The sequence below is a fragment of the Artemia sp. Qi Xiang Cuo genome, chromosome 1 (assembly GCF_049724085.1).
Source record: "Artemia sp. Qi Xiang Cuo chromosome 1, ASM4972408v1, whole genome shotgun sequence".
Taxonomy (NCBI): Eukaryota; Metazoa; Arthropoda; class Branchiopoda; order Anostraca; family Artemiidae; genus Artemia; species Artemia sp. Qi Xiang Cuo.
Window position 1 is genome coordinate 103,026,838 of NC_142794.1, and position 27,430 is coordinate 103,054,267.

At 34.8% G+C, this 27,430-nt stretch overlaps 1 protein-coding gene across 3 annotated transcripts in view; it reads left to right on the forward strand.

Annotated features, from left to right (window-relative positions):
• The window catches only part of retm (real-time), a 126,855-nt gene that overhangs the window by 46,053 nt on the left and 53,372 nt on the right, over positions 1 to 27,430 (forward strand). For all 3 annotated transcript variants that reach the window (XM_089088275.1, XM_089088284.1, XM_089088292.1), the window contains exons 6-11: positions 187 to 293; positions 6,418 to 6,536; positions 9,977 to 10,166; positions 12,435 to 12,523; positions 19,875 to 20,012; positions 24,876 to 24,996. In XM_089088275.1, the coding sequence (XP_088944401.1) occupies positions 187 to 293; positions 6,418 to 6,536; positions 9,977 to 10,166; positions 12,435 to 12,523; positions 19,875 to 20,012; positions 24,876 to 24,996 (764 nt within the window). The remainder of the gene's footprint in view (positions 1 to 186; positions 294 to 6,417; positions 6,537 to 9,976; positions 10,167 to 12,434; positions 12,524 to 19,874; positions 20,013 to 24,875; positions 24,997 to 27,430) is intronic.

Genomic DNA, 27,430 nt, shown 5'->3' on the forward strand with positions numbered 1-27,430 from the left:
AGAAATTGTAAAACCACTACACTACCACCTGACGATAGAGCTTGAAGGGAAACAAATATTAATGCTTTTTCGTACAGGTCGTCTTTGAGCAGAGAACCTCTGTCCTTCGTAGGAAAACCGATTTTTAAGTATCACTTCAATTTACTTTGAATATCGACATAAATGATTTTTATATCTGATTTTTAGAGAGCAATCTTATGGTGGAGCGTCAATTTCGTCTGAAGAGTTGAATATAGGAGCATCTGCTTCTACTGTAGATTTACAAAAAATGGAGAAACAATTTCCCGTTGACGGTGAGCTTCCAATTTCTTTTTAAGCTATGTTATTTTAAACATTGCTATATTTTCATTTTTTCAATAGAAATGAAAATAATTTATAGACCTTTTTAGATTAATATTCCAATTGTCAAAATTGTATTTCTTAATTAAGGGTGTAATAGCGAAACATCTCCTTTCAAACTGTCTCACTCCCAATTGATAATAATTAATGGAAATAAGTAGGCAAAGCTATAATGTCGATACGACGAAATATGTGTAATTGGACGCCTCTGCTGCATATGGGACTGTGTTTAGCGTGAAGGAAGTATCTAAGTTTTGGGTTTCTTAAACTTTAAAAGGGAAATGAATCTGCTTTTTGAATCAAAAGCCTTAAATTAATGAATCAATCGCATTGGAAACTACTAAATATTTTACTAAATAATAAAAATGTTGGTTAAAAACATAATTTTTAACCGTTTTGTTGTATAAACTATATTCTTCAATTTCTCTAGATTATGACCCCATCCAAACACTTTGGGGTCGCTTTTAGCTGCCGAATTAATCACCTTATGGATATATGTTTGTACGCAGGGAAACAGTGACGCGGCAAATTTTGTGCAGCAATGATAACCATTAAATAATTGGAAATTAGGGTTATAGTCCTAAATGTAACTTATTGAAAATTTCAAATCTTTTTTGAAAGTGTTACCTTTGTTTCAATGATATTCTCCAGATTTAAAAATCAATTTGTTTCTGGTGTAGTTCCTTCGAAATAAATTTTATTTAAAGAAATGTTAAATTTTTTTTCAGAAAGTAAATGCATAAACATGCTCAAAGGGCTTATTGCCTTCCTCTTTCTCCTCTAGGTCCCTAAGGCTCCTCGGCCCGTTAAAATAGCGAGAAGCTCAACTAGTACAACTACTAGCACTTTAAATGTACTTAAAAATGAAAAGCTGCAGCAAGAGGAGGGGGAAGAGAAATCTTCGATGTCATAAAGAGAGACAAAAAAGAAAGAAAACAAAGCATAGAGAATGTTTCTCCTTCTCTCAAACCAGAACAAATTTACACCTTTGATCCAATGCAGGAAGTATGTACCATATTAGTCAGCTATGTTATTCATAAAATTATCAGCTTGTACTAACTAATTTGTCCAGTAGTATCTATAATTACTTATTTTTACTACAATCATCTTGTCATCTTGAATTATTTAGAAATTTTATTATGGAATTATTTTGGAATTGCCATACACATTTTCAGACATTAGGATTACCATCAAGAATTATAGAAACAATTCACTTATTAATTTACGGCTTTGATCATATTAAATTAAAAAAAAAAAAATCAACTGAACATGAGGAGCAATATCAAATTTGAAACGAATAGAAATTATTCCTTATATGAAGGGGGGATGTCCCTTCCTTTATCTCTCGCTCTTAACGCCAAGTCCAAGAGTTTTTTTTTTTTTTTTTTTTTTTAATACTTCTTTTTCAATTGCAACGGACGCTGTGTTTCGGGAGCTGTTCTTAAAGAATTTGGGACACAAAGTTAAATTTTAGCATACACAGCAAGAGATGAAGACGGGACAGCCCGCTTCATTTATGGAACAATTTGTATTCGTTCTAAGTTTTTCTGTTGCTCCTAACTTTCAGTTGAAAAATAATTTGGTTTTTAGACGTTTTCAAATTATGCCCGGAAATCATCTGTCCCACCCCTCTAAGATTGTCTTCTAAAAACTTCCCTTCCTATGAAAAATGCTCGCCTTCCCCTCTCACTGAAAATTCCATCTTGAAAAATTGCCATTTCCCAACACCAAATACTATAAGTAAATAACGGGCAAATTATGTAAAATACAGTATCTTTCCCTGGGGGCTGCGGAGGGTACTTCATCCCCAAAGGCATAAGTTATTGGACCTTTCAAATATGCTGAGTCATATAGCTATCTGAAAATCATTATTGGGTGTCTCATTGAGCCGAGTCGTATCTTACTTATAGATAGTTACCACAAACTGTTTGGAACATTAGACTGTCTAATTGTGCAATACCAAGAGTAGGTGGAGCTCTTGTCTCAGGATATGACATTCGCTTTCCCTCCTTTGACGTCACAAAAAGTTTTGATCGTGTGTGGCACGAGGGCCTTCTATGCAAATTAAAAACGTATAGAGTTGATGGTCGTCTATTTGAGGTACTTGTAGATTTCCTACTCCAGCGACCAGTAAGGGTCGTCGTTGACGGACTTTATTTCAAAAGAATGTCCGGTTTTAGCCAGAGTACCCCAAGTAAGTATTCTTGGGCGACTCTTTTCCTGGTGTTCATAAACGATCTAGGGGACAGTAACTTGTAGGAAAAACCACATAAACTAATTTGTTATAATATTTGCACTTATATGAATGTTCTTGAGCGACGACTTTGCGTTTTCTCTTTATCGTTCGCGAATAGCTTTTTGAGGACGGTGGCATCAAAAAGTTTATCCGCACAATTCAAGCTCAATTTATTTAATTTTGATTTTTTTTTCCAATTTATCTGATTTTTTTATTTAATTAGTATATGTTGCTATCAGCCAGCCTTTAGGCCTTAGAGTGTTGGCAAAAAGCATGTCGAGTGCCTGTACCTCCCACAAGTCAAGAAATTTCTCTGAACGTTAAACGTTAGTATTTGTCTTGCCCTCGAGCTTTGAACTGTGTCCTTGAGATCTACTTCATTACAAGTGAAGCCAGACTTGTTGATTAATCCAGTTTTGAAATTTGTTTTTCGGACAATTTGAACTTCATTTTTAGTATAAACATATACTAAAAACATTCGTGTTCAGGCATCCTTTGGGACTTAAAAAAAAAGTCCTATCAATACCCTTTAATAATAGATAGGGGATTGTTAATTGTAATCCTCGCTCCTATAGGAGAACCATTTCCTTTCCCGGATTTCTACGGTAAAGCTAGCCCACCTTTTATTTCTAAGGTGTGGCTAAGAGTTTTATGCCACATGCTCTTTAGATTCCGGGCACAATAGTTCAGCATGGCTTTCACTTAAGAAGACCTAAATAATTATGTGTTTAGTCTAGAGGTTAACAGGGGCTTCTTGACTGTAAAAATCTTTGTGTTGGCTCCGCGGCGCATGAGAATGAACCCCTTGCCCTATATTTCCACACATAGATCATCAATTCACTGTGCCAGAAAAGGCTGCACAAATCATTATAATAACTATAAAACCTGCTTCAATTTACTTCAATATGCTTCAATTTGACATATCGAGTGTCTTATTTAAACTTAAAATAGTTATACTAGAGCTACAAAATTTAATTTGACTATTCAAAAGCTTCAAATTTTTTTTTATAATTTTCAATCAGTCAATTAAAGTTATCAATCAGCTATGACACACTGGTAGGGGCGGGTCAAAGAAAACATTTGAGGCGTTGAAAAGTTTATGGTCTACTGACACTAAGTACCTTCTACCCCATGGAAAAGAAATGACTGATAATCGGCCAGTATACCATATGGGCTAATTCCTATGAATCCGTTGTTTCCCCGTAATAATATCGGAAGCACGGCTTTCATGATCAATTGTATGTTCTAACAAAATATATATAATTTTGTATGGTATTAATTAATTATTAGTTGTAACTTTATTATTGATTCTGTGACATATGTTGATAACGGATCTATAGTGACACCTACCGAAATGAAGATGTTTCTCTCAATCATGTTTCTCTTCCATCAATGGCTGTGTAATAGAAACACTCATATAAGATTCTTCCGAAGAATCGTGTTGAAATGGCAGAATATTCGATCTTCAAAGAAATCTAGAATCTAAAAAAGAACTGTTTTTTTTTGTATTCTGGAGAACTTCCATTAAAGTTACTGATTAGAAATGGATTTTTCATAGCCGAAACCCTCACTTCAGTGATTAACCAATTTTTTAAGGAATAAATATTTCCTTAGGGATGGAAGAACTCATACGCACGATTTATACCAAAGTCAAAGGTCTAAAGTGTAGCCGATCACGATTACCTCTAATATAGCCAAAGTGACTGAATGGTTCATTTACCGCAAACTTCCTTCTCAAATTGTCCCTTCCCTCCTTTCAGTACGGCTGTCGGAAAAGAAACAGCAATACTCACTATTTGATAAAACTATTCCGGCTAATGGCTGATTGGCTAGATCAAAGAAATAACATTGTGGACTTGTTTTTAGCTGATTATCGAAAAGCAATCAACTTAATCCGCCATATTACCGTTGCTGAAAACTAAAAGGTGGTGAGCGCAGAAAAGTATATTGCGCTACTTGTTATTGATCTTCTTTGCAGCCGTTGTCAGTGTGTTTATGCACTTTTCCTTGGAGATTCTGATTCAGAATGGACCGAGATAACATGCGGTGCACATCAAGGCTCCAAACTCGCAGCCTTGCTGTTTTTACTGATTATAGATTGCATGCTTCGGGAGTTGGCGATCGTTTTAAATACGCTGATGACTCATCCAACCTGTTTAAGCACCTAATTGACAAGATCGAAGTCGTTCTGCGGTTCAGTCCTCAAATCGACTTTTGTCAGCCAGTCTGACACATATGGGCTGCAAATCAACAAGAATAAAACAAAAATTACGGGGTTCAACCATTTGAAACTTAATCTCCCCTGCTCTGAACCATGGTACCCAGTTATACTCGATGTCACTTTTAGCTCACATTGCTGCTTTAGCCCACACGTTGCAAACCTAGTAAAGAAAGGAAGTTACGGTTTAAGATCGTAGGTTACTTTGTGGCACCGGTATTTTTCTACAATGCAACTCTGTCCGGCATATCTATGCTATGTGTGGTCATTACTCGCATACGTATGTCCGGTCTGGGACCGTCACGTGCACAATACAGAATATATCGGTATTGGCATCGATAAATGTGCAGAAACATACTCCAACAATCATATTCGGTGCCAGTTATGTTTTTTATGAGTCTGCTCTCGAGTCGCTAAAATTGCCTCTCCGTGAATGGAGATACGAACTTATCCTTAAGTTTTGAGACTCAGTACTCGCGAGTCAGAAGCCTTGTTCGTTACTGCCACGTCGCAGTACAAAGTGTCTGCCTACCCGAAGAAAGAATAACATCGAGCTGTTGAGATGCTGTACCAATCGTTTTATTAACTCTCAGGGCCGTATCCAGGGGGGGAGGGGTACCCGGTTTGAACCACTTCCTCCTCCGAAATTTTCTTACTCGTAAAAACGCAACAAAAATGGATATAAACAAATTTTGTATGCGTTTTTTTAGTTTTTTTTTGTGTAACCCCTGAAAATTCTTTTTTTTTCGGGTAAAACCCCCTCCGAAAAAAAAAATCCTGGGTACGGTCTTGTCAACTATTTTGTTCCTTTATTGTTATTGAATTTAACCATTTGTAATTTATTGACCTTATGTTGTAAAAAAATAGCCTAATTTAGTTGCGTCCTAGGCCTAAATTATATAAGTTCTTTTTATTAAATGAATCTTGTTAATTTAACACCTAACTAAAAATAAATGTGACGTTGATAGTATAAACAATTGATGCATTTTTAAAGAGAAACTATTTTTTCCCTCTGTGCCTTTCGTAAGAAGTAAAATTTTATTTCAAATATATTTCAATTCCCATAGTTTTAGCGAGGCAGCAACGTCTTCATTTACCTTTTGGAGGTAATGTTTTCCACGTTATGTCAAAATGTGAGACCAATCAGGTAGCCTATAAATAGGGTGCTTCTGGACTCAACCCATTAAGGCGTGCATTGATTAGTCATTACCTCTGACAGTACTTGTCCAAATTTGAATCAGAAAGGCCAATAAAGACGTGGCTTAGCTGATTTTTCACAAATAGTTTGAGTTCAGAGAGTTCAAAGTTATTTATTCATAAAAAAATTTACAACAAACGCTTCAACTTAATCTCCGCCGTAAGGCTCTATAGAAACTAGGGAGGACAAAAAATGAAACAAATACATCATATTTTTAACGTAATGCATTCGTACCTCCAAGACACACACACACACACAAATAAAAACAAAAAAAAACATAATCCAATCGTCAACTTAAATAATCCCAAAAGTCACAAGCTAGGTAGGGGATTAGTACATGATTACACCAACTCAATGAGGTTTGCCCTTTCCGTTTTAGGCATGACGGTATAGAGCATTTCGTCTTAAACCTTACTCTTTTTCTAGAATCCCAATTCAAGCTTGAAGCAGAGTATATCCAAAGATATCTTGGTGAACTGACACCGTTACAAGAATCGCGACTTATTCAACTGCGCACCTGGGTCGCCGAATTGCAGAAAGGAAAGGTCAGTTATGATAAGAAAAAAAGTTAATATCTGTGTGTATTGCATTGAAAAATTAAGGCTCGTTTTCATTTGACGTTTTAGGGACAAACTGAAAAGCAAATAAACCAATGAAACCGAAAAGAATCTCTTTTTTCCACCCATATGAGGAAAACGGCATTTTATATTGGCTGACACATTTGAGCTTTTTGGCTCAAATCGGGCCATAGGGGCCTAATCATCCAACTAGTTTCTGTTCATCCTATATGAAAATCTAGTTTTTCCTAAAGCCAATGCAAATCTACATAAAAATCGCATGTGAAGATATTGTTAAGTAATTATCCTGAAAGGAGAGTGAACCAGAACCCATCAAATATTAAAGACAACCTGTTTCTCCTAAAGGTGTCATTGAATTTGGTTTACGTGTGTATGTGTGGGAGAGGGTGGGGGTAGTAGAGGGATAAATGCATCAATTAGAAAAAGAAAAGGTAAGTACGATTGGAAATGGTTTGTTATCTTGTTAAACTTATAATTGAGCAGTCGTCCTTACAAAGGGTAGAGGTAAGGGTAAATATCATCCAGAGACATTGATAGTCTCTGGAGACTATCCTGGAGACATTGATAGTCACTGGAGACCATAGAGCATCGACACTTGTCATCGATTCAATTGCCTGTGTCTTTTTCTGGGACAGGTAGCAAGCCCTTCGCATCACCACAATTTCGGACCCTTCCTGTCAAATTCTGGGTCCTGTATTTGCAAGCAGAGATGAATCCACTGTGATATTGCAAACTGCCTATCCTTAAATGAGTGGCAAAAAAAAAAAAAAAAAAAAAAAAAAAAAAAAAAAAAAAAACATAACTTTTAAAATCTTTTAAAACATAAATTTGTTATTTAAAATCTTTTTCGATTGCTTCCTAAGATGCTCTTTTTATTTTCTTGGACAAGGAGCTAATATTTGTGAAATCTAAAAAGGAAAAGTTATTCGAAACATGGATTACATGGGAGAGCAATGGTGGTAACTGTGTTAAATTCACTGTATCTTTTATTGTCAACATACTAAATAGAAAGTTAGTTCCCCTATTAAGAGTCAAAAGTGATTGGAGGATAACCAGCCTCCCCCATGCCCTTTTTTCCCAAAAATAGTCCAAAAGTGGACTGAAAGTGGGAACCTGGCTTTACAGGTTAAGTTTCAGCCTATTACATAGTACAACAAATCCCCCCCCCCCCTCCCTAGAATCCGAAAGATACATATTGCCAATTCACCAAAAATTGTTATTATAGGTCACACTTCTCTTTCTGCTGCATGTTCTTTCTGTCTTGTAGGGATAATTACAAATATTTATTTTGTGTAATTTATTATAATTAAATGTACATGAAAAGATAATAAGGCTTTGAATTACGACGGTGAAAATGAGTAAAAATGTATATATCCAAAAACTTACAAAAGTTTAATTATTTCTGCTTCAGACTCGGAAGCCGACTGCTTTTCTTTACCAACAAAGAGAGAAAAAAAAGAAAAAACAACATTTGGTAAAATAATACTATTTTTTTCGCTGTTTCTGTTAAACTTTTTACTGGTTAGTATGATTTGATTTTAATTATTAATGGCAAGGCAGTGTTGCTGCCATGACTTTATACAAAAGAGTATACACTCTCTTGTCAGCATCTCGGAGGGAAGGAAACCAACTACGGAAACAATTTGGTGTATTGTACGGGAAATATACAATTGTTTCTAAGACAAATGATAAAAATCTTGTATATAAAGAATCTCGGTCCAATTTGCATAATAGATTATTCACCCAGTTTGAAAAAAAGTGTACGGCCAATTTTCAATACAGAAAACAGACGAAAACATCTCCTTATACAGAATTCTATAAGGAGCATTGTATTAATATTTATTTGTATATGTTTTTCCTCATAAAGAAAAAAAATTGAAGGATTTCAAAAATTCTTGCTACGCTTAGTTCAACACTGTCAGGTACCACAGAGTGTCTGAAAGACAAGAAATGGGAACAAATAGGGGCTACTATAATGCCTGGAACAATTGGATCGATCATGGATGCCCCTGTGGCTACAACATAAGCTGTATTTCCTGTAGGTGTCGATACAACCAGCCCCGAAAAGAGACAAATTATGTATATTTTTAATTAAAATCTAAAAATATTCTCTTTATCCACCACCATCTCTCTACATCTTTCTTTGTGGGGGAAATACATCATTATAAGGATCAAGACTGAGACGCAACTTTGTCGCATCTGCGGAAAAAACTTAATTTATTATGGGTGATATAGGTTTTTCCTTAATTCTAACGTCCCACTTGTGCTACAGAAGCGGATAATTGGACGGTCAAGAAAATCGATTCGAAAACAAACACACTAATTTCTTCCGAAATAATTTCTACTAATCAACGAACCTATCCCTTATTTATACCCCATTATAAAAGAGGAAGGCCCTTTTCAGTGACAGAGGGACATTAAGAACAAAAAAGAAAGGTACTGAAAATATACAGGCACATGAAAATAGATAAAAACAAAAACTGGCTGAAATAGCTGAGCCCATTGAAGAGTCGAATGTGCGTTTTCTTTTATATTTTGGCTCTTATTTCAGCTACGCTTTGTTGTACCGTTCTTTCTGTTTTAGCAAGTGGTACAGATCCATGATAGGAAACAGAAAAGATACTTCGCAAATTCAATAAAGATGCAACCAACCTCTAGGTCCTTATTGTGAGGACCTATGTTTTGTTCCTATATTCTATGTTTTGACCATTGTTTTTTGATGTTTTTCTCTAACCTGTAGGTTAGGGGGAAAACATCAGATAGAAAGAAAGCTAATAAATAAGAAATAAATGCAGGAAACTAAACAGCTTTGATTGGTGAATTTGCTTTAACTGTGGCACTGTTGCATCTTATCTTTTAATGAGTTTTATGTTTTAATTTTCCTGTGTGCTTGTAACTAGATGTTTTTTGTTTTTTTTTGTCGGACTCTGTAAATATTACTGCTAGTCCTTCTAAAACACGTTGCAGAAACAAACTGCCTGATGTCATCAATGCAGCACACGCTCCTCCATCCCAATCTGTTCAAAGCTTTATTCTTAATTACTTCTCATACAGCTCCAAATCCTTTAAATCCTTTCGTCGTATCCTGATCGGAGATGATCTGCTTTTTGGACCCTAGATCGGGACCCTAAACTTTGCATTCATGAAATACAAACAGGAAAACTCCCAAGCAAAGCCTTCGTTTTTTTTTAATCTTAAAATAATTAGCCCTGAATGACCGCTTACATTTGTAAAACAAAAATTTTGCGTAGTCTAATCACTAAATTACGTATTTTATGTTTCTGGCGTCGCTGTGTGCAATTTTGCTATCACCGAGAAGTGTAGTTATAAAATGGCTTCTGCGTAAGTCAAGTTAGAAGATTCATATTTTCTGATGAACTTGATACATATATTTTTTTTCTGTTTAGGTACCCAGTGACATGACATTGCTTCGTTTTCTTCGTGCGAGGGATTTTGCTGTCGACAAGGCCAGAGAAATGCTATCGCAGTCCTTGGTGTGGCGAAAGAAATATCAAGTAGATAAAATCTTGTCTGAATATCAGATACCAAGAGTGATAAAAGAATATTTTCCTGGCTCCTGGCATCACACTGATAAAGGTAAGCTATCTAGTTTGAAAAATAGTTAAAAAAAAACTCATAATTCTTTCTGGTATCTGTGATAAAGATCATTTATACCTTACGTAGTATATGGTTCCACCCTTTAGACAAATAACTTACAGGATAACTTACAGGAACAGTGCCTCGTGCTAAGATATCATATCCTGTTATGGCACTCTCTAATTTTCGCTCAACATAGTGCGCCTAGTGCACAAAGTCATATCACTTTTTCATGTTATGTATTATGAATAAACACTTCTTTCTGTAGATTCCTCTTACTAGGATATCATATCCTGTTATGGCACTCTCTAATCTTGGCTCAACATAGTGCGCCTAGTGCATAAAATCATATCACTTTTTTATGTTATTTATTATGAATAAACACTTCTTTCTGTAGATTCCTCTTACTAGGATATCATATCCTGTTATGTCACTCTCTAATCTTGGCTCAACATAGTGCGCCTAGTGCATAAAATCATATCACTTTTTTATGTTATGTATTATGAATAAACACTTCTTTCTGTAGATTCCTCTTACTAGGATATCATATCCTGTTATGTCACTCTCTAATCTTGGCTCAACATAGTGCGCCTAGTGCATAAAATCATATCACTTTTTTATGTTATGTATTATGAATAAACACTTCTTTCTGTAGATGCTTGTCAAGACGGTTTTTGAAGCTGTTTAGAGTTGATGTCGACAATACTTCTTTGGGTAAAGAGTTCCAGTCTTTAACTGCTCTAAGTGACCAGATAGAAGATCTCTGTCTAGTTTATGCTGTTTGTTTCTGGATTTTTCCAGAATGACCCCTAGTATAGACATTAGTCTAACTACAGAAGAATTTGTCGAACTTGGTTCTATCTAGATCCTTTCTCGATTTGACAGTCCGGATCAGGTCCCCTCTTTTTCTTCTATAGTTTAGGCTTGGGAGCTTCATTTGTTTCAGGCGCTCTTCATATGACATTTCATTTAGTCCAGGGAGTTGTTTAGTGGCACGTCTCTGGACCTTTTCGATTTTGATAGCGTCTCATTAGTAATTTTATACTAATGGGCAAATAATTCAGAACAAATCAGCCAGTGTCTTGAAGAATTTCTCTAATTATAGGGACATAGCCACTCCTCATAGCCATTTTGATACTTAAAACGGTGGTCAGTTAAGTGATCACCTATTGATAACGCTGGATACCAATTTTCGAAAATATCGCATCTGCTTATTTTATTTCTGTATTTTCTACCTTTAGGAATTATTGATTATGTCACGCCAAAAAGGCGGAGAAGCCTGTATATACTTTTTTTTATATGACTTTAACGTTAGATGGTGTTAGTATCTTTTTTTATTTTCATAAACTCCAAGATGAACTTGAACTTCTTATCTTATCAGTTCCTCCTATGTTGTGAGTATGATGAAACTAAATCAAAAGAATCTTGACAGGAAACAAATAAAGATACATGTCAGTAGTGAAAAGTCAAAAGCCGCTACGTTACATGCCTGCGACAATTTTCGCAGGAAATTGAAAAAAAAATGTAAGCTCAGTGTTCTTTAATCAAGGCCGTATTCAGGGGAGGATTTGGGGGGTTTGAACCCAACTCTCCCCGAAATACTTGTCTGACTCGTAAAAACGTAATAAAAATGCATAAATCACATTTTTGGTGCTGTTTTTCAATTTTTTTTGTACCCCCCTTCCTCCCCGAACAAAAATCCAATTGCTCAACTGTTTCAAAAACTAGTTCATTTAAAAAAAATAATATTTAGGCTACTTAGGTGAGACAAAAATTTAATTTCAGAAGCTGGACAAACTCAAACCGACAAATTGGCTTTAAAAAAGATTTTGTGCTCAGTAGCAAGCTTTTGTATTTCCCTGTGATTGTTTCAACTTCAGTAATATCAGAAGAGGGTAGTCAAGCAATATTTTTCCGTGTCTTGCCAACTCAGTGATTCGTCTAAGTTATCCTATATGAGATAGAATTAAGTTAGTTTTTTCTGTAATCTAATATGAAAAACTTGTTAAAGAACTGTCACTAGCTCTAGAAGAGCGACATTCATGCTTATTTTTGTCTTATTTTGCTGAGGACGCAACATTGGGTTATTTTTTATTATGTAGTTGCTTTTTGTCCTATTCCACCCATTTCAGCTGATTGCAGGAATGTGCTAAGGGTGTATTTTCGATAGGTCAGCCCAAATTGACTTCTTTCTTTTTTGCTTTCAAGTGTTTCTACCTTCTTGCTTTTAGAAAATACCCTTATATGACTTTATTTATTTACTTACAGATGGTCGCCCATTGTACTTGCTTTGTTTAGGACAAATGGACGTGAAAGGACTTGTCAAATCGGTGGGGGAAGACGGTCTTCTAAAGCTGGTAATATATTTTGCTTTCTTTTGTGAATTTTTTCTTACCGTTATTATTTTCGTTTGCTTTACTTATCTTGAACTAGTTCTAACAATTTGTGTATCCTGTTATCTATCTTACAGCAGAATGCCTATTCGAATGGGACAATGAAATGTATACTAGCACTTTGTTTGTGTTCTCTTCTTCTTTTTACTGGAATAGACCTGCATATACCCCCCCCCCCCCTACTCCAAGGACATTTGTACAGAATTATCAAACACATAGGTAAAGAATAAACAAAAAAGAGTGCATTTCTTTTAACATGACGGGCAAAATATTTAAAAGTAAAAATGCGTTGCCCTACATGAATATTTTTTGAAAGAAAGGCAGGGGAAGAAATCCATCAAAATATATAAAAAAATAAATTGTATGATGGCTTTCGGAAATTATGCTAAAATTATAAAAAGCATATTTAGTTTTTATTTCAACAATACTTAAATTAAAACAAAACTAACGTTGTAGATTGCTGTTTTCTTTGCCTTACTTGTCCAATGGACTACCCACAGCCACCCAAAGCGTACCTCGGCATATTCATTCCAAACATGGTTCAGAATATTCTCAAAAACATATTTTGGACAGTCAATCAAGCAATCAATCATCAATCATTTTATTAATACTAAACTTTATTGCAAATATAAAGAAAAATTATTTGGTCCAAGAAGCTTGGCTTGTTTTGGGCCATACAACACAATAATAAAGCACTAAAAGAACCATAAATATTACGCTAAATCAAACAATATATATGAAATAAAGATTAAAGAGAATAAACACTATCATACAGTAAAAAAATAATAATAATAACTATAAATAAGGGAAAACACAAAAAGGAGAAACACTAGGAAAAGGGAAAACAGGAAAAATAAACGAAGGAGAGACAGAAATTTCTAAACTGGAAAGACACGACGAAAAACTGCCTTTTCAGACAGAAATAACGGGACATCCGGTGGGATTGAATTCCATAACTGAATTGATTTATAAACAGGAGACCTCTGGGCTGCTGTAGATGAACGTTTGGGCAAAATAAGTCTACGAGAAGAACTACGTAAAAAAGACAAGTGCTAATCTGAACCTATCCGTGAAAATAATTATTGCAGACGTTGTGAATGTTTAACTAGGAAAGCAGATTGTGTTATATAAAAGGAACCTTTTCCAGCAAAGCGATCGGTCAGAGATATTTCAATCTTATTTTAAAGGCCAAAAGAAGGGTGAAGCCGAGGGAAAAGAAAAGTAGCCTTCACTGCCCTATTTTGGGCTCTTTGAAGTGAGCAGAGAAGAGATTTATTAGTATTACCCCAGACAGAGCAGCAATAAGAAAGGTAACGAAAAATAAAAGCATAATAAATAGAAAGCATAACATCTGGGGGAAGAAATGAGTTAACCCGGTGCAACATTGAAGACTGGCGGAAAATGAGGGAACGGGTATGAGTTATATGGGGTTTAAAAGAAAGAAAATAGTCAAGATACACCAAGAAATTTCACAATAGTAGCTTGCAGTATAATATCATTTCTATAAGTCAGTATGATTGGCTCCTTTACGTCTCTCATACGATAAGGGGTCCTGAAGTGTACAATGGCACTTTTTTGGCTGTTGAGAGTCATACTATTTGACCAGCACCAATTTTTAACTTTTATCAAGAAGACCTTGAGCTAGGGAAGTGGCAGATGGCAGGTCCACTGCAGCAATGAAAAAGTTAGTTTCATCAGCAAAAAGAATAGGGTGCACAAGGGGATGAAGACCATCAACGAAATCAACAAATCTCTAATTTAGAGATATGTCACGTCAACCTAGCGTGCCGAACATGTTCCCCCCTCAACAGGGTCTTCTAGGCTCAAGGCTCTAGGCAGGCATGCCTTTCCAACAACTAACCTGACAAGTATGTGTCCAATAAGAGAGTCATTCATACTCCTGCCATTTACCCGTGCCCCAGCCATTTAAACATTTGCCTCTCAATTACTTGGACTATCTGTCTTGGCTTTTCTCTGTCTACAATTACCCAGCCCAGTCTTGATGCAACCGATTGCCCAAAATACTTGATAAATTCAATTCAAAATCAACGGATATAAATTTCAATATCACTGCATGGGGAAAGGAAAAATGTAAATTAGAACAAAAGTGGTCCAAGCACAGAGCCCTGTGGCACACCCTTCAATATAGGCGAAGTAGTGGAAGAATTACCATTAACCGAAACATACTGAGATCTTCCTGACAGATAAGACCTTAACCACTCTAGTGGGACTCCATGTACTCCAAATAAAGAAAGTTTAGACAAAAGAACAGAGGGGTCAACCACATCAAAGGCCTTTGAAAAGTCAAGAAATAGACCCAAAACACACAAGCCCTTGTCAAGATTAACACGCACAAACTCTGTTGCATCTGAAAGTGCATACGAGGTAGAGAAAGTGGGACGAAAACCATGCTGATAGTTAGTTATGAGAGAATTTCCTGCAGTCGTATTAGTACTAAATACAAATGAAGAGAGTCTACGATACACTACCCGTTCAACAACCTTAGAGATGACAGGAAGAAGAGAAATGGGTCTATAATTTGAAAAGAGATGAATCATCTTTTTTATGCAAAGGTAAAACATTAGCAACTTTAAATAAATGTGGAAAAACACCAGAAGAAAGAGAAAGGTTAGTTATGTGTGAGATGGGGTTAGAAACAAACTGACCAATTTTCTTAAGAACATTATTATTCAAACCAAAACCATCAACTGAACGGCTGCTTGGAATCTCGGAAATAATACTATAAATTTCAATATCACTGCATGGGGAAGGGAAAAATGACTTTTCTGCTATGGGAAAACTACTTACTCTACTCTTGGGTTGAATGGGAACTGAAGGAAGAGTGATGAAATACGAATTAAAGGTGTTTGCTGAAGCATTTTTATCCACAATAGATCCATCAGCATTCCTGTAATGACATGGGGGGGACTGTTTGAGTTTCTTGCGAGAAATAGCTTCATTAACTACATTCCAAACCTTTCGCAAGTTCTCTTACATTCATCAATTCGACGCGAAAAATAACACACTAAAATCTTAACACACTAAGTGCATGCAGATTGTCAAAAGAACGTATCTCAAGAATTGTTAAAAATTGGTGGGTATATTTATAATTTTGGTTATAATAATTGTATTACGTTGAGTAGTAGTAGTAGTAGTAGAAACTATTGATTGCAAATTCGAACTAACAAAAGACACTGCGCATTTAGATTGTCAAAATAGCGTATCTTCAGAATTGATTTGTGTATTAAGTTGGAACTCTCGGAGAATACTTAAAAGGGAAGATCAATTGACCAAAAGGCAATATTTGCACATTACTATTAATACTACTACCACTGCAATATTTTCTAGTTCTACTACTGCTTTTACTATTGCTCCAGCTACTACTTCTATCGCATTTACTTGTAAGGTTAAGAGCATTAAGATGAAAACTTCAAGAAGTATATGAATATACAGGTTATCAAAAGAGCAAATCGACAATATCATAGCAATGGCTAATTGTATTATGTTGAGTAGTTATACTACTGCAATGACTACTATTAAAACTATACCTAAGTATATGAAGGTGGATTTTTCAGAGAAAATTGTTGTTGTACGGATGACAACATGCCATCCGTATGCAGATTGTCAAAAGGGTATATCAGCAATATCTTAGGAACAGTTTCATGTGTGAAATTAAAACTTGCAAGGCTTTTTCTGGGGGATGTTGAACTAACAAAAAGACAATATTTGTATCATAGTACTACATCTTCTATTTCTACAACTACTACTACTATTATTGTTACTGCTACTACTACTGCTGCTAGTAAAGCTAAGAATACTACTATAAACTCTACTCCTACTGCTACTACTATAACTACTGGTGCTACTACAACTATTAGTCAACTTAAGAGTATTAACGTGAAAATTTTGGGCAATATTGTAACTGTATTGAAATAAATCGAAACAAACTATGACCATAGAGGTTGTCAAGAAGACGTATTAGCAATGCTTCAGGACCGGTTGATGGTATTAAGTTAAAATTTCATCGTGTGCTGAAAGGGATTTTTATGAAAAAGGGGATATGTGCATACTGCTACTAATGCTACTACTGCTACTACAACTATTGCTCATACACAAGCCAAGGGTATTAAGGTGAAGCTTTCAACGAATATTTAGGGGGATGCTGAACTAAATGAAAGTGAACAATGGTCATGTAGATGTTCAATAAGGTGGCCAAGCAGATAGGCTTACATTATTAAGTTAGATCTTTCAGGGTAAGTTGTGAAAGATTTTGAACTAGCCAGAAGACGCTATGTGTATACTTCTGATACTACTTCTATGCTTACTGTACCTAATGACACTAAGAGCATTAAGTTGAAACGTTTAGGGAGAGATTCAATTAAACAAAAAAAATATATGCATACAATTATTAAAAGGGCATATAAGCAATATCATAGGCAGCGCTGCTCTATCATAGCTAGTAATGTCAATGATATTTTAAAGGGACTAATTTGATTGGAAATTCAAAGTTTTAGTACCTTTTTAAGAGTCAAAAGTGATTGGAAGGCAATCAGCCCTCTTCTTTAGCTCGTAGAAGAGCATAGATAGATTTTTTTGCGAATGGTATCAAGTTTTATATTTCAGGTCAACTAGAGGAGGTATATCACTAAAATAAACACTACTATTTGTCCAGATTTTTAAAAGGGTGTTTGTTGTTAAAATTTGTTTAAACGTTTTCTCCGGCATACAAATAGCAGACCAAACTATAAATTTAAAAAAACAAAACAAAAAGATTCAAACTATTATTTTTTTCCCCTGAAAAGACTATGCCAATATAAAACGAACCGAAATTAATTGAAAAAGCTTTTCCCACAAAATAAGTTTTTCAAAGAACAGTAAAGAACTGTATTAAACAAAAAATTAGCAAAAATAAAATCAAATAATGTACCAAGCGTAAACTTAGTACTAATCAGCATTGATAAATAAATGAAACCAAAAACGAACAGAAATTACAATAAATTACCGAGTCAAACTCAAAACGGGCAGAAATTAACATGAGTAGGGCTCAAAACCCCTATGTCTTCCCAAGGCAAGAACATATTTTGCACTTTACTGAAAAAAAATTAAATGTTTTCAAACTTTTATAACTTCAATAAATCAAATATTATTAACATTTTAAGGAATAAATCTCAGCATATGTGAATTAAACTGACAATGCACATTCAATTGTATTGTTTTTTCAGTAAAGTGCAAATCATATACCTTGGGAAGGCATATGGGATTTTTGCCTCACTCATGTTAATTTCAGCTCGTTTTGAGTTTGACTCGGTTATTTGTTGTAATTTCTCTTCGTTTTGGTTTCATTTATTTATCGATCCTGATTTGTGGTAGTCTTATGCTTGGTAGATTATGTGATTTTGTTTTTGCTCATTTTTGGTTTAATGGAGTTCTTTACTTTTTTTTCTTTGAAAAATTTATTTTCTGAATTTTTTTTTTAAATATTGTGTACAAAATCAAAATTCTGGTAATAATCGCGTGCTCTTCTTTTTGCCTAGTCTGTCAGTAAAGCAAGAAGGCCTTATTAAATCATTAATCAGGCACCGTTTTAAGGTTGAATCCTTATAGGAAATTTCTGCTTGTCTTACATTCCAGGGGAAAGAGCTTTGCTAGGTGAAATGAATTTAAAACACACAAACAGTTTCCGGTACTCCCTCCCCCCCCCCACACACAGAAAAACATATCCTCCAAGCCCCGTTCCACCCAAGTAATAACTTCTTTTGAGTAATTTTTGTAGATTTACCTTTTTAATGCTAAATCCCCCTCTATTTGGCATATCTGGCAAGTGCAGAGGCTGGGTGATTTTATTCTAATTTTAGGTTGCTTTTAATAAATGCTATATGGCTTTACAAACGATGAAAATAGAATTAAATTCAAAATGAAAATTTCGATGTTTGTAGAAAGATAAAATATAAAGTATTAAATGTTAAAATAAAGTGTCCCAAGATATGTATCATAATATCGAATAATTATTATTTTGGTAACAATCACTCACACTTTTCTTTGCCTAGTTTTTCTGATTAGAAAGCTTGACACTTTTTAAGCGGCTATTTAATCAAGCAATCGCAAAAAGAGTGCAAAACAAACTCAAGTCGCAACCTTTAAAAATGGTAGTGGCTTGATTAATAACTACTCGCCATTTGCTGACTGTAAAACTACATTTCCACAGTTTTTTTGGTCCTGCTGCAATCTTTCAGACGATTTAAGAAAAATGCAGTAAGAGCGCATGGGGAGGGGGGTAAATTTTCCTAAAGTCGTGACCTATCTAGATTGTTTTCCCAGGCCAGAAAATGTTAATATCTCAATTTTCAGAAAAAATGCGTCATGCGATTTCAGAGAATATCTCGCCGCTTTCGTCAAGTCCGGAAGCCTTCTATATTTTTGTTTATATATATTTTTTTAGTTTATAGTTTAAAATGCAGCATATTTTACTATTATGCCATCTGGATGCATTTTCCAGATATTCAAACTGTTACTGACCATACAAAACTTAAAATTACCATGCCTTCACAAGAACGATGAATTTTTTTTATGTAAAAAACTTTAATTTGTTACAAAAAATTTGTCCTTGGTACTATATATATAATTTAATTACCTTTTGTTCAAAGAGGATGCAGGAATGTTCCAACTGCCAGGAATTTGCACAGACGGCTGAGCACAGCTCAGTCCGCTGGGTTTAAAAATAGAACTTCATCGTTTTTTTTTTTTTTTTTTTTTTTTTTTTTTTTTCGTTTTTTTTGTTTTTTTTTAGTTTTCGTGATGCGACGATTACCAAAAGGTTAATATTTTTAATTTGTTTTCTTAGGCCAACCTCTCAAAAGGTTAAGGTTGAGAAACAAAGTATACAAGTAAACTTATTCGTTATTAGTTTCAGTTTATAATCTTCATCAGTTTCAGCACCAATGGGAAAAAGTATAGAAGCTAAAAAATTCAAGAAACTATAGAAATATTGGTGAAAATATAAAATTCAGAAATGTTGTACATCAAAAGGGAAGAAAATGAAAGGGACCAATGCAAAAAAAAAGAAAGAAAAACAACTAAAGTTGCTGTTCAACATTTCGTTTTAACTGATGATTCAATGTTGATTTATATGCGATTTGTGGTCAAATAAAATTGACGGTGCGATTTTAATCGACAGGCGTATTTAGATTTCAGTTGCTATTAAAATGTCAAGAAAAATTTGTATGTATGTATACAGTGTAATTTGTTAGCTGTTTCATTCTTGAATATTCTCAATTTATCATTGTATTTGAATAATTCGGATTTTGAATGTCCCCAGACTCTGCATACATGTGAAGAGGGGCTTCGTCTCTGCGAAGAGGCTACAGAGCGACTGGGCAAACCAGTTTCATCTTGGACTTTATTAGCAGATCTCGAGGGACTTAATATGAGGCATCTGTGGAGACCAGGTGTCCAGGTAAGACATTTGTGATCATTTGTGATCACATTGTGATCATGTGATCATTTGTGATTCATTTGTGATCTGCAATGCTGTGGTGAATACATAATTTTGAATAGACACGCCTCTCAAAACGAAATTACTATTCCTCCCATGCTGACTAATTTTTGGTTTGCTTCTGATAAGCATTTGACCGATTTTGCCAGTCTTTGTGTTGGTCTGTGTAAGGGACGAATAGTTTTTGGAATAAAAAAAGAATATACTAAAGCCGAAAATATTTCCTCTGCAATTTGAGATAAACTCTAAAACTAATGTCAGGTATGTTTCTAAACTGTTACATTCGATATTCCCATAAATAGCATATAATATAGAGCGAAGTTGTTATAGAGCAAAGGCCTTGCAATATGGAGGACTTTAAGAGTTCGATGCCTCGGTATTGTTTTTTATGAATCATATTCATTTAAAGATCATATTGTGAAAGTTTCAAATATATTAGAAAAAATGTTGGCACAATTCATAAACTTAAACATTGTTTCCCGAAAAAAAAAATTCCAGGAAATAATCAGTATATTATATTCTAGTTGAATTCGCCCCTATATTTTGTATTGTAGTTCAATATGGTTGGGAACTTTTTTCTCAATCCTTCGTCCAGTCCGAGTTTTCAAAATATTGTTATTAGAATACTTGCTAATTTAAGCCCTTCTGATTTGTGTTGTGATGCCTATGTTAGGTTTAAAATACTCCCAGCGGCTGCTCTCTATAACTTTTATACTGGTGTTTTGATGTAGAATTGTGTCAGAGGTAAGTCCGCTTCTTTTCTAGGTGTGTTCATGCAAGTTAATGAAGTTCATTCCCATGGCAAAAGGTCAATGGACAAAATTTATGTCAATAATTTGGTTGAAAATATAAATACGACAAATGGGTCTATGGCCAGTAAATGAAAACGAAGAAAAAAATAAAAACAAATATTTCGCTCGTATCAAACAAGGTGTCTTCAGCGTAGATAAAAAATTAACTAAAACTAAAAAAATATGCATAAAACTAAAATAGACTCACCTAAAAATATAATATACAATTGCTTCAAATTTACAACTTGGAGCTTCCTTCGTGAAACCACCTCACAAAAGTAACTGGATTAAACACTTTGAAATAGCAACTTAACTAGGAATAAGTAATTGCAACAAGTTTTTTTGAAAAGCTTTTGATGATGGCATTCACTTAAGTTTGTTATTTGAACAAACCCCTGGGAAATTTCGCAATGCCTACTATTTATTTTTAAACATGGGTTCAATTTCTAAAACAATGTCATAAATAGGATCAATGGTTATATTCCCAGTATCTCTAATAATTGATAAACCTGCAAACATATGTTTTTTAATTTCTAATGTTTCAAGAGCCCATTGCGTGAAACCTTTATCATTGGAAATGGCTGTTTCTCCTCAAGTTGCACAAAATGGTCCGAATTAAAAAATATATGTTCTGCTAAGGCTGAAGTGAAACTGTCTGGAGGTTTTGTAAATTTTACAGCATTATCTATTGAATTCCGGTGCTCAATAAATCTTTCTGTAAGTTGTTGGTGTGTTCGACCAATGTAAAATTTCGTGCAAGAGCAAGGGATGCTATAAACTCCACTCGACAAAATATTCCGTGTTATATATTTCTTCTATCATGGCTGGCCAGTTTGGCTTTAGATCTTTTATAATTTGGTTATTAATTTAAAAGGCTGTTGAAGAATGAATTTTTTTCTAAGCATGATTTTAATGATTAATGTAACAGGATTTATAGCTGATAGATTAAATTGGTATTAAATCATTAAAGGTAGTGTTTTATTTTTATTGAGGTGTGTTAAGGAAGGAGTTGAGTGTGGAGTGTTAAGCGAGTGGTAGCAGGATATATAGTGTTGTAGTTGTGTTTTATTTTTAAACCCCTTCTGAGGGTTGTGTAAAGTTTTTATTTTTTTATTATCCCTCCTCCCTATCATACTGTGGCATTTGGAGCGGATGTGTTTATATTAAGTTTTTTGTAAATAATTGTTATTAAATTAAATCATAAATGTTTTGATTTTTTATTTACAAATATATGCTCAATGAATACAATGCCTTTCAAAACTTTGCATTGCTGCTCGCCAAATCGAAAACCGACCAAAAATGAGCCAAATGAGCGTCAAATTAAAGTAAATATTGACGTTTAAACTACGGCAAGAGATATTCTACTTTGTGCCGGGTAAATGTGACTTAGTCACAAGCGTAAAAATCAAAAGCGTGCAACGAATAGCAGAGAACAATCGCAGTTGGTTGATAGGTGGATTGCCACCGTTGGTGATTGATCACAAAATTTGGTGACATTATTCTCTAGGTGATTTTCCTTAATCTGCGACCTTCTGCACAAGTTTTTGGCGTTCAATATATAAATGGATTTACTGACCTACTGAGGTGAAATAGTCCGTGACTTACATATTATGTCTTGGCCGCAGGATTGATTAAAAGAAGATTCATTTAAGATGGCGAAGACAAATATATCCAGTACCGTCCTTCAGGTTTAACATCTGTTCCCAGTATTCTTTAGTTCACGCAGTTTCATGATCTAGATTTTTTGAGAGGTTGATCATGACTTGGTGTTTTTAATCGCCATCAATCGTTGCGTTATACTATCCGGTATAACGGGCATGCTAAATTTGTCGAGATGAGTTGATAGAAATCTAAAGCCAAGCAAAATGTTTCCTAACAACACTTTCATATATTCAAAAATCGTGCATCGTTGAATCGTGCTTTGATGTGAGTGTTAGTCGTAATGTAAAGCTCTGATAATTTTCGCAAACCAATTCTGTTACTGTTACTTTGACCGACGAATCACTCACGAGAAAAGCTATGCTTTGCACGCTTCCATAGCCAGGCATACTTGTCTAAGTAGTGGTTCTGATTAGCTCATCCACCTCTTGCCTTATCCTATAAAACCAAGCCATCCTCGGCCTTGGAGAAACAAATAGTCTTTCAACAGCCTGTGTGCGTTAGACACAACCTCCAGTAGTGTTTTGATCAGATGGTTATGAAGTGTTTCAAAGACCTGATCACGACAATGAGTAGGGTGTGCAAAAATGACATTCGTAAAATACAGCTTCAAGGCCTTCAACCTTGGTGAAAGTCCGTTAGTTTGTACCGGTGACAGTGCCGTGTGAGGGTAGAGGTTGCAAAGTGCTTGGAACACCTTCAGATTTCTTTCTCGCCAAGAATTTATGCTGACATGAGAGTAGACAGTCCTAAAGAGCGCTTTTAAATTTGCTGGTTTTTTTTACATGCATCTGTGGCATACTGATTACATGTATGGCTTGACATAAGCTTGCTATATGTGCATGTGTTTTTCCAAGTTGGTGACTGATCTTGAATCATTAATTCAACTTAACTATAGATCTGTACGACTGTTTCAGTCCTCGAAGCTTTTTAATAGTTTTTTACACTTTGCCTGTTCATGAGAAAGTACAAAATCGGTACCACAAAATGTCAATCAGATGTCCCAAGGGGTAACAAAAGGACCAGATATCAAAAACAGTCTGAGGACAAGGGCTTGTTGGTCTCCAATTACTTTTGACTTATAAAAAAGACTAGAACTCGCATTGAACGAGCATCCTCCCAAGTTTCTACGACCACAAGGGGAAGGTTGGGGACGAAGAAGGGGCAGCCTCCATCCTATACGGAATAAATTCTGCTAACTATGAGGCTTAATGTTGCTCTTTACTTTCATAATAATAGCGTAGACCAGAAATATTCCCAGAAATAAAGAGGGATTGAATATCAATATCTTTATCAAAACCTTGTTCAGTTTTCGAGCAAAGTTCATGAAACACCCTATTCTGGAGATCTTAGGGGCTCTCAGAAATTTCAGACATCCTTACTTCCTTCCTGACATCCTTCCTTAAATGATCTGGGCATTTTATCACTAAACGGAAATGTCCAAATAGTTTTTTCTTGAAAATGTGCGTTTGATGTTTGTTATCCTAAATTCTTTAATTGTTTATACAAATTGTCCCCTCGCTTGGACTAAATATTTGGCTGGAGTTTTGCTTTAAGTTCTAAGAAAGAAACATTTTCAGCTTTAAAAAATAAGGTAATTTTTTCTCTTTTAACCCATCTTAGGTCCTAGTTAAAGCCCTAATTTCTATTACTTTTCTGTTTTTTGTTTGAAAACTGTTAGATTTATAGGTCAGTCTCATATTTTTGTCACTGTTCTCGCCTTGAACCATCAAAATGAACAGACGGAATTAATTTTTCTAAATTTGGCATCGCTGTTTTTCTTAAAAATTCAAACATTAACAATCTGTTGATTCTCGAAAATAGCTACGTCTTCAAAAAAAGCTTCGTCTTTTTAATCTGTCTGGTGCTACATTTTAGTGTAATTTTTGCTAATTTTAACCCATACTTCGTTTTATGGATTTGATGCCTGCCACTAAGGCCGTACCCAGAGAGGGGGGGGGGGTTGAACCCCGCCTGAAATTTTTTTTGACTCGTAAAAACCTAACAAAATGGATATAACCAAATTTTGTATGCGTTTTTTGAGGGTTTTTTGTGTGTGTAACACCCCCCCCCCCGAAAAAAAAATCTTTGAGTAAAACCCCCTCCGAAAAAATCCTGGGTACGGCCTTGCCTGGTAATGCCAAAAAAAAAATACTTAATGATATTTGAAGGAAAATTCAATTCTAAATTTTTCTTAATTGTTCGCGTTGCAGGTTTCAGTTTAACCGATTCAAACCATCAGATATCGTTTTCATTATTCTTGGTATTTAAAGGGGACTCAGGGTCTCACTAACTTAGATTGGGCACTCAATCTAACCGATGCTTTGGTTACTCTGGCATTTTGTACTCATTGAAATAGTTATATCTTTTCCAGACATTGCTTCGAATAATCGAGATTGTTGAGGCCAACTACCCAGAAACCATGGGTCGCATCCTAATTACACGAGCTCCGAGGGTGTTTCCAATTCTATGGACTATTATTGGGGCTTTTATTGGTGAGTATAATCTATTGAGCTTCATTGTATTTGTTGCCCTTATTCATAATTAAATAAAAAAAAAAACAAGTTTCTTCTATTGTGAGTAAAGAGAAACATTGGAACCTAAAAGGAACAGAAATTATTCCATATATGAGGGGAATGCCCCCTCCTCAATACTCGGCTCTTCACGCTACGGAATAATTTCTGTTTGTTTTAAGTTTCAATGTTGCTCCTTACTTTCAGTTGAAGAAACTTGTTATTTCTACATTTAGATTCTGATCGTTTTCCAATTATTGCAGGAAATCCTCCCCCCTCCGTGGAAAATCCCATTTGGGGAAAGATTTGTCTTAATTTCTGATCGTTTTTCTGGCCATGGTGGAATCCCCTGTGTGGAAAATTTTTATCGCCCCCCCCCCCCAATGGAAAATTTTCCCGCGGAAAATTTCTATATGGAGGATTTCTCCTGGTGATAAATCGCCTACTGACAATTTCTCCCGTGAGTCATCCTCCATGTAAAAATCCCCTAGAGAACTCCGCTGAAAATTTTCCCAAGGGAATTCCCCCAGAGCATCTCCACATGTAAATTGGGGCTGCCAACAAGAAAGTACGACAGACAAAACAAATCTTATATATTAGTTCTGGCAAATTTCCCCCGTGTAAGATTTCTCGTGGAAAGTTTACCCACTGAAACTTCCATCCCAAGTGGAAATTCTCCCCGTAGAAAAACCATCCCCAGACCCCCCCCCCCTAGAAATGTAGGTATACTTCCCAATAACAAATACTATGTGTAAAAATGGGTAAATTTCATAACTTACGGCCCTTCCTACGGTGGCTCTGTTAAGTCATGTCATCCTCAAAGATATAGTTATAGTTATTGGACCTTTCAGTATATATTAATTGGGCCTTTCAACTATAGGCCTACGGAACAAAATGGCTATCTCAAAATTTTTGATCAGACAACTTTGGGGGGAAAAGGCGTGGGAGGGGGGATAGTTGTCCTCCAATTTTTTGGCCACTTAAAAAGGTCACTAGAACTTTCCATTTCCGCTCAAATGAACCCTCTCCCAAGTTTTAGGACTATTGGTTCGATACGATCAGTCCTAAGAAGAACAAAGAAAACAAAAAATAAAAAACACGGATCCGAGATCTTTCTTCTGGCAAAAAATACAAAATTCTGCATTTCTAAAGATCGTAGCTTGAAAACTCTACCGTAGGGTTCTCTGATAAGCTGAATCTGATGGTGAAATTTTCAATAGGATTCCTTGATTTTTGGGGGATGTTTCCCCTTTTTTCAAAGATGAGGCCAATTTTCTCAGGCTCGTAACTTTTGATGGGTAGTAATAAACTTAATGAATTTTACATATTTTGAATCAGCATAAAAACTTATACTTTGATATATCTATTGTTATTGAAATTCTATTTTTTTAGAGTTTCAGTTACTATTGGGCCGAGGCGTTCCTTACTTACATTTTGTCACCACGAACTGTTTAAAAAGCAGAAAAATTGGGAAAATAGCTTCATCCGATTCGTTTCATTATAAGTAGTGACTCAGATGCTACACAAAATTCTAACTATAGCATTGTATATTATATTTTATTCAAATTATTAATTGTTTAATTTTAATGTTTTCGTTTTTGTATTTGTTTCATTTTTAATGAAACAAATTTGTTTTAAATAGACTTTTAAACAAGTCTATTTATTTATATTACTAAAAAGGAGGAATGTTGCTATATATATGCTATATTGATTATATTGCGTATTTTGCAGAACTGACAATATTTTTAATTTTAATTATGCATTTTAATTAGCCTACACTATTTCACTACAATATTACAATATTAAAGTCGGGTTTGCAGGATTACCGGATGAACTAATACTTTAGCTGAACCGCTGAAATATGCACCCAGTTTAAAATTTCAAAAATAAGCGTAAACTGAATGCAAAATATAAGTTCAGAAAATGTTGTATCACTTAAAGCTGTTATCAAATGACAGAAACTAAAACGTATAGACAAAATAACAACGTTTTTCTTTTTCCTTTGACTGAATAATGTTTCAATTTTCTATTTATTACTGTATAAAGATTTAATGGTCAGATTTTATACAAAATGGTTTATTCTTTTCGTTTATTCTTTTATTCTTTCGTTTATTCTTTTATTCTTTTTAATTCGTTTATTCTTTGTGGGTTTTCTAAAATTAATTTTAATTATGAATGTGTATGTTTTATTTTTGTAAATCAGGTGCAGACGAGGCCATATATCTTTGTTTGGGCGTTTACAAATCCTTAAATTTAGTTTTTAACCGAAATGATACATAGATACTGTTTACAAAAATTAACCATTGATCATATTTAATCTTATTGAATTTAATCGTGTATAATTCAGTTGTATTTAATTGTAATTTAATCATTTTTACTTTTGATGATTTGGTATAATATCACCCTATAATAATAT